We start from the raw sequence: 10,839 nt of genomic DNA on the forward strand, positions 1-10,839 counted from the left end.
AATGAATTACCTCGCAGATCAGTAATCGTGTTACAGAGACTTCGACGACAACTTCGGAGGGTTGATACCAAGCTCATCGAGAAGAACGAAATGAAACAGTTAAACAATCAGCAAATAAACAAGCGAGCACGGGTAATTCCGCACACGCCCCGTTCCCGAGGAGGCCACCCCTAATCATGGGAAACTCGAGTGGCGACATATGCTATCTCTTGCGGCAGTCAATTAAACGGCGCCCGGCGTCGTGCCGACCCGACGGTGAGGCAGGAACCGCGTGTGTGGGAATCGGCCGATTTTTAGAGTCAACAAACATAAATCAAGTACTCGCCAAGTCATCCCCTCTCCCGTGTCCCCATATCCATTGACCACCCGCGGGTCCCGCGCGCATCGTGTCGTCACGGTGGTGGCACGTACGCACGTACGCACGCATGCACGCGAGGAGTACCGGCGACAATTACGTGTTTAGAGGACACAAAAGGGGTGGCACCCGTGGGACGAGCCATCGGAGCGTGGAGGCGCGTGCCGCGGCAATTCGCCACCCGACCGAGCGATCATCTCTCGAGTGGCCGCATTGTACGCGCGATGACCCTGGACCTCGTGCCACTCGCCGAGAACTCTATTGTGTCGGCCCCGAGGAAGTCGGATATCCGTATCAAACGGAGCGGCTCTTAATACGGCGGTGTTTAATGGGTCTTAAACACCTTCGTGACCGGCAACGTTTTGACGCTGCACCTTCTTGGACGGCTATTAACGTAACGCTAAGTAGAAACGCCAAAGGAAAGTGGAGAAAAGCAGCCGGATTTATTTGTTGCAACTCGAATAAATATAATCGATTGTGATTTAGCCTCTCTGTATCTTTTCGTTTTTTTTATTTCTGTGTAGTCAAACATGAAATGATTTCTTTTAATTTTTTAACTATTCTATTCTTATCTAGTGAGGTAATTGCGATTAATGTTATGTTGTAATGAAAAATAAATTTTATCGCCTAGAAATAAATTGACGAATAAAGATTATCATTTACACTCCTTTTTTTTTCTCAGATAGGGTCTCGTAATTTTTCTATTACCAATCTGAATAAAAATAAACAAAAATGTGTACATAATATGATGAAGATAAAGCTTTTATCTTTAAATGCGATATTTCTGTTTGATTTATAAAAAGAAAGATTTTTCATGTAAACAATTGAATTGGCAAATAAGTTCGTTGAGTTTTTTGAGAATGGAATGAAACAATTTTATTCTATTCTTTTTTTAAAGTTGGCAACTATACCATCTAGAGCAAAGTTTAAGAATCTGTTTTTTTAATTGCGGTACGATGATCTTTACCGAAGTTATAAGCAATCAAAGTCATGCAGCAGAATGCTTTTTTATGTAATCTGCGAGAGTAACTCGGTAACAAAAATCATAGAAACATTTTTTAAAGACGAATTTTGAGGAAAAATTTCAAGCTTTCACGTCAGATCGTAAAAAAATTTTGCAAATTTTTTTGAGCACGTAATAGATCCTCAAAGTGAGAAAAAAATTGTTCATTTTATTTCAGCTCGTAGTTCTTTATATAATATGTAAAAATTATTAAATTCACATAAACTCAAAAAATAGCCACCTTTTAAAATAAAGATTTCAAGCATTAAAAACTTTTATTTAATTTAAATTTCGTTCAATTTTAACGAAAATATTGTATGTACAATTTTCAGTTAACAAAACCGAACAAACTTATTTGCGAATCCAATATCATCTATTTAAGTTATCAGCTTATTTATCTCTTCATGCACAACAAGATTAAATCAATCAAATATTAAATTCATTTGATTTTCTGAGATCCTTAAATTATAAAATATCATTTTTATCAATTAATAAATCAATTAATAAAGATTGTAATAAATTAATTGTGTATATATTATTTACGAGACTTTTACAGATTAGTACAAATCAAATATTACAAATTCACTGACTTTTTTTAAATGTTAATTTTCAAATAATAAATCGTTTTTATCAATTAATAAAGGATATAATAAACACGTTAAGTACGCGTTATTAATGAGAATTCAATATGAATCAATCAAATGTTACAAATTTATTTGACTTTTCGAGAAGATACTAATTCTTAAATAAAAAAATCATCGTTTCTTTATCAATTACATAAACACGATAAAGAACATGAACACGTCAATTTGTATATTATCAACAAGATTCTTATAAATCTAATACGAATTAATCAAATATTAGAAAATTTGCTTGATTTCCTATGAGATACTGATCACTAATTAAAAAAAAAAACTTCTTTTTTTCGATTAATATAAAGATCACAAAGTCTTTAGAAATTCAATTCTATCTTTCAATAACAAGTAACAAATAAATTTTCAGTTACTTACTAAGCCCGCCAATTCTGTCGTCGCGGCAGGCACCTCCTGATCGGCAAGATTCATCATAACTTCGCAATTCGTCGTTTCGTCTCCCGATCAATCGTTATCGAGTCGAAAATTTCTCACTGTAGACAAACAGGATCACCAATTCGGAATTGCAAAAAAAAAAACGCGCGATCGCAAAATTCGCGCGACGCGAGTTCAATCGTCGCCCGGTGTTACAACGCGAAGATCGAAGATAGCACTGAATCGGGTGATTTGATCTCGGCGCGAACAGAGGGGTGAGCCACCCTCACGGCCGGGGGTTGTCTCCGAGCTCCGGTGTACGCCCCCAATGTGACGTAGCACTCAGTCCTGCGCGTATTTCGCCTCCTTGCCGGCCACTACCTAACCGGGTGCTGGGCGGAGCCTGAAACTCATTGGCGACATACCAGCTCGATGATCAACGAAGGGATGATGCTACGAACCTCCACGCGAGAGAGGACCACGGGCTCTCTCGGCTCGAGCTTCGAGCAAATTCGATTCGATCGCCATCGAGATATTCGCGCGCGCGAATAGAGATACGTTTTCAATATAACTTTCAATCAGCCTGGGCCAACGTGAGCGTTCCAGCTACTCGGATTGAATAAGGTAGCTGCTCATATGCAGCACAGATTGTTAAAGAACGTCCTAAAAACGGCCTGAAGACGTCTCTATATCCTATGAACATCCTCAGAACGTTCCTAGGATGTCTCTCGAATAAAGCACTGCATGGGTGATAAAAACCTCTCTTTCGAAATTGTATACATTACGATTTTAGAAAATCTTTGAAGATTTAAAGCGATTCTTAGTAAAAATGATTAAATCTGCGTTGAGATAGATTTTGTGTCAATTAATTAACCTATATGACACAGATCGTTCCAGCAATATTGCAATGTTTCTGCAAGCTTCTGGTGCTGTATGGAAAAAATGTATGTAAATAATTACAATATATAAAAATAATAGCCATAATCTTCTTTGTTTCATTCAAATTCATTCGATAAGTTGCAGAACTGTAACTAAAAGCAAGATATATATAAACAATATAATATTTATTCATCGATTTATTTCTACGATGACAAAAATTGAATTTATCAATTAAATGAATATAATTTCAAAATTAAATAAAAAAATCACAAATTAAATAAAAATTAAACTATTCTATTCAGTATAGAAATTTGCAGTAACATCGCTGCAATATCTGTAATGTTATTACAATATTCCTGGAATGATCTGTGCTGTCTGAAACCTTTTTGACTTTTTATTACTATTAAATTCTTTGCTCAAAGGGGACATTCGTTTTATTGTTCGCGGAGAAGTCATTGCTTCGAGATTTCGTTGAGGAAAGAAATGTTTTCATTTTTCATCGTGTAGTGAATTAGTGATTAAGATCTTTATTGATGATAATAGATGCTATCGCTTTATCATCCATAGATAAATAACATCACGTAACATCTAGGATTTTCGTTAAGATGTCACTACCGAGAAGAAATACAGAAGAGTACCGAGCGCGTGCGCAACAAAACAACCTTGCCGAGTGGATGGTCCATCATTTTTCGTAGATTTTACTAACTTGATATAATTTCGTAGTCGCGAAATATTGTGAATGAAAATGAATTTACCTCAAGAAATACACTAAACGCGTGCGTAATACGCAATAAAACGACTGACCATGTCGACTATTTTGTGAACATCTAAATTTTCCTCTTGACAGTACAGAGGCGAACATTGAAAAGATTTCGGAGTAAATCATTTTCGGATAGCACATTACATCATTGTAAGTAAACGATTTTTGTGAACGACTTACACTTTCCTGTGTAATTGCATCATCAATAATAATGTTGATACTTTTAAATTATGTTAGAATAATATGTTAATATCAACAAACAACTAATTAATCGACAGTAACAACTAATTTACTTATTTCTAATTGCTCCAATTTGTTAGATATGAACATTTTTACACGCACCGCTATTGACAAGAATTCAAAAAGATTGCTTAACAAATTTCTTATAACTATCTCATAATTGTGATAGGAAAGTAATACAGACATACTCATGTATGAATTGGACTTTGGAACGAAGAGAATTTCGGAGTAACGGATTGCTCCAGTGTTGTGAAATATTATATTTTATTCTTAATTGTCATGCCTTGAATGCTGCCGAATTTCTTCTAATCTCTGAAAATTTCTGTTAATCTCATTGTTTTACGAAACAATTCATTAAATCCGATTAAATTCCTTGCGAAAATTATGATTTTTATTGTCAAATCGATCGGCTCCGAAATAATGCTTTTGACATTTTGCAATTATGATGACATAGCACAACCTGTTGAAGATGTATTTCGAAATAATGACACAAAGACATCTTTTATCTACTGTGTTAAAATTCATTTATGCAGTATACATATATTATATAAATTTATGTGAATATATAGTTCAAGAAGTATTCTTTCGAGGTTAAGCTAACCTTAAAGATCCTCTAACAAGTCAACTTTCTGATTCTTTCTGATATTTCATAAGTTTTTTTACTGTGTACTTGACTGCATAAGAACTTTATTCTTCTCGCTTTCGTCAAATTTCAAACATATACTATTTAATTTTACGTTCTTTAATGATGAACTTTTTGTGTGTGAACTCATGTATAATAATGCAGTAAACTTACATTTGTTTCACGTTAATTTATTGCATCAATTCAAAGAGTTCTAAAAAAAAAAATAGGTATTTTAGTGCAAGAAATGTACACTACTTCAACTATAAAAAACAGGGGAAAATATGGGGGAGAATATAATAAAAATATATGAATATATAAATGAAAATGATAAATATAATTATTTAAAAAAATAAAAAAATACAATTATTCTCTCTCATATTTTGATATATTTTGACGGCGAAACATCACTTCACAAAGATAGAATGTCTCGTCACATTAATTATACTCCCAATTCTGACTTTGCCTAAATTATTAGTAATTACAAATTTGTGAACTTACAGGATTTTGGACATTAATGCTCATAATACACCGATGAGATATGCGGCATCAAGTTAGGCCAAATCTTGGGCGAGTCTTTCTGTTTGATCAGTCTATCGCTACAAGCTACAATAACTGTCCATATTCGAGAGATGTCTGCAGTAGAGGCAACACCGTTCATCCGCACCATCGAGTGGGACATGATGGACAAGACGAAATTCTTCCCGCTCAGCATGCTGTCCTCGTTCTCGGTCAGGTGTTGCCTGTATCCCCTGACAGTGATCAAGACTCACCTACAAGTGCAAAGACAAAATCACATGTACAATGGTAACATAAATTAAACAATAATAAATTAAACTAGACTAAAATGTGAATAATACAAATAAGCAACCCAGTAAACATCATCTAGCATGACATCAATATTATGATTTCACACTAAGGCCCAGTTCCACAAATCAAGATTAACTCTTAATCGAGGTTCAACTTATTCATTGTCTCTTTCTAATTCTAGAATTGGAAAGAGATAAGAAATAAATTTAATCTCGGTTAAGAGTTAACCGTAAGTTAACAATATAAATATAACACATAATATTGCACATACATAATACAATAGTTACTTGTCGAGAGTAAAATTATAACATTGATTTTATGTTACTGTTAGTGTTAACTGGGTAAAAAGCGCTTTGTACGATTGAAGCTGAAACTTAGTGGCTAATAGTATTTCTATGTAAATTTTAAACACGTGTTTTGATAAATTAAATAAACTGCACGTTGATTACTATCTGGTTTGAAACACAATCATAAATCACTAAAGCTGAAATAATAATATCTTAAATTAATCGCAAATTAAGTAAATTAATTTCTATATAAATCAACTTTACAGAGTAAATAATCTTCCTTCGAATTCTCATGCAATATCTTTTATTCCGTAGGTATGATAGATGCATATAGAAAAATTTATAAAGTCGAAGGCTTCTCAGGCCTTTATCGAGGCTTCTGGATAAGTTCCATTCAAATTGTCTCTGGTGTATTTTATGTATCAACCTATGAAGGAGTACGTCACTTGCTTGGACAAGATACACCCCTTGGACGCGTTGACTCCAAAGTCAAAGCGTTGATTGCTGGCGGTGCTGCCAGTTTAGTTGGGCAAACGATAGTCGTTCCTTTCGATGTTCTCAGTCAGCATCTAATGGTTCTCGGCATAAATAACACCAAGCACGGCAGGGTGTATGTAGATAAAGTGAGTCAGGAAGTTTCTACTAAATTCACTAGACCTTCAACAACGATTCCTTTGAGATACTAATGCCAAATGTTTCTTATAGATGGGAATGAATCCCTTAGGCCTGACCCTTGAATCTGGAAAGACTCGCGCGCAAATCTCCGCGGAAATAATAAGATTGATTTATCAGAGAGATGGTTATCGTGGCTTCTATCGAGGGTACATGGCATCTTTGTGTGCGTATGTACCTAATAGCGCCCTTTGGTGGGGATTGTATACGGTTTATCAAGGTAATTGTACTTTGTACTTCGTAACAGGGTTGGAAAAATTTTTTGAATAAAGTCCATGATTTTTCCGATCATCATCAATCCTGCTTCGTAGCCATTAAATAAAAAAAGAATAATGTCTTTTATATCCCCTTTTTGGCAGATGAGCTTATAAAGCTACTTCCAAACTGGTTCTCGCACTTGTGTATACAGGCGATTGCGGGCACATTGGGTGGTTTTACGACCACGATCATTACGAATCCCTTGGACATTGTGAGAGCGAGATTGCAAGTGCAACGATTAGACAGTATGCTTAGTGCATTTAGGATACTGTGGATCGAGGAAGGACTGCATATGTTTAGTAAAGGACTCTCTGCGAGGCTCGTTCAATCTGCCTGCTTTAGTTTTTCGATAATTCTAGGTTATGAAACTATCAAGAGAGTGAGCATAACCGAAGAATACAAGAGTTATGTTCGATGGTGAGCTTCACAGGTACTAACACAATTAATTTTCCGTGGATAGAGTCGTGCATGGGTTTCATCCGTGATTTTTTTCGACCTCAACGCACCTTTTAATGTGTATCACTTTTCAAGGAAAGGACCGTCATAATTTAATCGATACATCATCAATAATGAAAAAATATTTCTATAGCTTCTTCCAAAGAAGCTAACTAAATTAATTTTCTTCTAGAAGTGCTATTAATAATATCCAGCAAACGAGAATGGATTGAAATGGATTCGGATTTTCAGAAATATTGATTCACGAATGTTAAAATGAATGCTTTTCAATCCTGAATGCATTTTTATTCATTTATAGGAATTGCATGAAGCATATCTCTATGCTTTTCAATTTGAAAATAATATGCTTTTTCTGCACTGTGAATACTGTTCAATTCAAAATTTTGAATTATATCCAATTGAATCCAATTAAATTCAAAAAAGTATTCGCTATTTAAAATACGCGTGCGCGCGCATTTGGATAGAAAAAAATTTCAATCCATTTTAATCCATTCTCGTGTGCTGAGTAGATTTTAAAAGTGTGATTAAAGCTATCTTTTGTTACACACGAACAAAAAAGAAATATTATAATCGCAGCGTCATCAGCTATTTTGCGTAATTTTTCGTAAATCGTACATCGCAATTTGATATGTCACGTAATCATGTAGACTTTACATACACTCAAAAGAAGAGACGTAGTAGTGGTAACTTAAAGGTGACAAATATACAAGTTTTATATGTAGAATTAATATCACGCGAGAAGCTGAATAAATTATTTTATAGTTTCGCAATTTAAAAATATATATTTATTCGAGCTGAGTGACTCGGTGCTCGGACTATCAGCAATCGTACATTTCACAATAGTCTTTAAACTTTCTAACTTATCACACAGATGGAGCAGTAAACTCTTTTTTAAATAATTTTTTTGCGCATGTGAGGCGCGAATGGGATCGAACTCGGATTTATGGATTTATAATTAAGGCTATTGTGAAATGTACGAAGAGCTTAAAAGATTTTGAGTTCAAAAGATGTATCTGAGATGTCCTAGAGTCCTACATATACTTCAGAATGTGTGTTAGACGTAAAAAGAGAATGATTGAGGCTCGATTGCACCAACTTACTTTCTCTTACGAAAAAATACACTGAACTAGACATTGGCGGTCCGAAATATCATTCAAATTAAGTGTTAATCCTCAAGATGGAGGTTTATTTGGAAGTTAACACTCAATTTATAAGTGTCATTTCGAACCGCTAACGCCTAGTTTGGTATATTTTTTCGTAAGGGAATTGACTTTAAGCAAGACTTAAAAATCTCTTTTTTTTTTAAAGCCGATAGAAAGGGAAACTGAAAGGGAAAGAGTTTTAAGCCTCGCTTAAAATTAAAGTAACGTTGATGCAATCTAAGATTCAAATAGGAAATTATAGATGGGCTGAATAAGCTAGTTCCTAACCCAGCAAACGAGAATGGATTGAAATTGATTCGAATTTTCAGAAATATTGATTCACAAATGTTAAAATTAATGCTTTTCAATCCTGAATGCATTTTTATGCATTTATAGAAATTGCATTTTATGGAGCACATCTCTATACCTTTCAATCTAAAAATAATATTAGCTTTTTCTATGCATTGTGAATACTGTTCAATTCAAAATTTTAAATAGGAAATGCAGTTTTTCAATCCAATTGCATTCAAATAAATTCTAATTGAATTCAATTGAATCTGATTAAATTAAAAAAAAAAGTATTCGCTATTTAAATTACGCATTCGGATAGAAAAAAATTTTAATTCATTTAGTCCATTCTCGTTGGAAGGACTGTTTTTCTCAATTAAAAATAAAATATTCATTCATACATATACATTTATTGTACATATCGAATTTGTATAGTTGCCGCCTTTATAGTTTTCCGTTACTATGTTTTTCTCTATGTACATAACTACTATGTATACTTTGGTACATATAAAACGATAGTTCCGAATGACGGTAACTAGGCAAGTATTTGTAAATGTAATAAGCGCATTTTATACGCATCACGTGTCAGATGGAGTACAAACTTCGTAACATGTATTAGATATGTTACTGTGATACAAATATGTCCTATACATACTTTAAAGACAGCCTGTATCTTAGACGCGTGTCCGTTCATAATATTACGATATAAGGTCTGTGGCTGAACTGATGTACACTTTTGGAATTTAAAGTGAGATAGATATATATTATGTTTGATATTTGGCCAAAGCGAGAAAGAGAGTTCTAGTGTAGTCTAGTACAGAAATAAAAAAAAAAACAGACCTGCAGATGATCCTAGTCAAATATAGGCATGCAAATGTGTCTACATATATACGGCCGTCTTGAAAATACGGATAGAACGTAATACCTGAATCAAGCGGATTATACAGGTTCACTAAAATATCAATCCTACAAAGATATAAGAAATATGACTGTTTAATATTTCAATTTATATTGTGTATATATATATATATATATATATATAGTAAAATTGAAAATTCCCAAGAACTCCATGAGAATATGAATAAATTTTATTGACTATATTAAATCGTGCGCGATGACTGCGTGTTTCCTGTCTTAAGATAGTATCCGCTCATATCCCTAAGTATTACCTGCACATAGACAGCTACGATTATTACCCATGGAAGACTGAAACTCCTCATTCCTCGGTGCGACATGAGCGCAATGCAAGCAAATTAGCGTATCGCTTCGAAATTAATCCGCCTGACATGCAAATCGGGCAGGGATCAAGATTGAGCGAGCATACAGAGTAGACAAAGGCCGGCGGCGCGTTCGAGTTACTACGTGAACGGATACATCGATTGGTATGCATCGCGGAATAGATCGATCTGACATCTCTTCGATGACTAGGCGCCAGATCGACGCTGGTGATTTTCTATGTCGGCGTCGTTGGTGTGCTCTCACACTCAGGGATACATGAATTATTCCAGAGACGAGGTAACGCCCGTCGGCGATCAATCGAATCCAAGCGAAACGGCCTTCGTTCGCTAGCTATGCAGGCGATGCGAAACTTATAATTGCGCGATGTTACATACACGTCCAGCTTTCACGTGACCGTCAAATATCAATATCGTCAAAATCGATCTCGCGATTCTGCTTATACTTATTCAATTACCATACATATATTAACCGTCGTATATATACGCAATAATCGTCAAATTAATCAAAACGTAAGAAGTAAGTGTTAAAATCAAGACTAAAAAATTAAAACTTGAGATATTACAATATTTTTAAGACGTCTTTACATCATTTTTATTTCAATGACATAACTAAAAAAAAACGTGATTTTTACGTTATTAAAATTTAAGTTATGAAAACTACATGAAAATGAGTTAAGTAAGCATTATCTTATTAACTATCAAAAGTGAATTATAACTTCATAAAAAAATCGTTAAAATTATCAAAATTCAAAAAAGTGATTTGAGGAAGAAATTATCAAAATCACAATTAAAATAGAAAAGAAGACTTTTTAATTACTAAAA

General features: G+C 34.3%; 2 protein-coding genes across 2 annotated transcripts in view; one reads left to right on the forward strand and one right to left on the reverse strand.

The window, feature by feature from the left end:
* Positions 1–2,422, reverse strand: part of LOC108754173 — a 34,732-nt gene extending 32,310 nt beyond the window's left edge. Inside the window, exon 1 of the mRNA XM_018496294.1 lies at positions 2,369–2,422. Coding sequence (XP_018351796.1) covers positions 2,369–2,422 — 54 coding nt within the window. The remainder of the gene's footprint in view (positions 1–2,368) is intronic.
* A 1,493-nt stretch (positions 2,423–3,915) lies between these two features.
* Positions 3,916–7,520, forward strand: LOC108754261 (solute carrier family 25 member 44). Its single transcript, XM_018496459.1, has 5 exons — positions 3,916–4,154; positions 5,370–5,673; positions 6,279–6,586; positions 6,669–6,855; positions 6,995–7,520. The coding sequence occupies exons 2-5, from the start codon at positions 5,499–5,501 to the stop codon at positions 7,312–7,314; spliced, it is 990 nt and encodes a 329-aa protein (XP_018351961.1). The 5' UTR covers positions 3,916–4,154; positions 5,370–5,498; the 3' UTR covers positions 7,315–7,520.
* Positions 7,521–10,839: the final 3,319 nt, after the last annotated feature.

This window comes from Trachymyrmex septentrionalis, unplaced genomic scaffold, assembly GCF_001594115.1.
Source record: "Trachymyrmex septentrionalis isolate Tsep2-gDNA-1 unplaced genomic scaffold, Tsep1.0 scaffold78, whole genome shotgun sequence".
Taxonomy (NCBI): Eukaryota; Metazoa; Arthropoda; class Insecta; order Hymenoptera; family Formicidae; genus Trachymyrmex; species Trachymyrmex septentrionalis.

Coding starts and splice junctions, on each gene's coding strand:
- LOC108754261 (XM_018496459.1), top strand. CDS start 5,499: ATGTCTGCAGTAGAGGCAACACCGTTCATCCGCACCATCGAGTGGGAC. Junction 5,674..6,278: donor ACAAAATCACATGTACAATG/GTAACATAAATT, acceptor TTTATTCCGTAG/GTATGATAGATGCATATAGA. Junction 6,587..6,668: donor GCAGGGTGTATGTAGATAAA/GTGAGTCAGGAA, acceptor TGTTTCTTATAG/ATGGGAATGAATCCCTTAGG.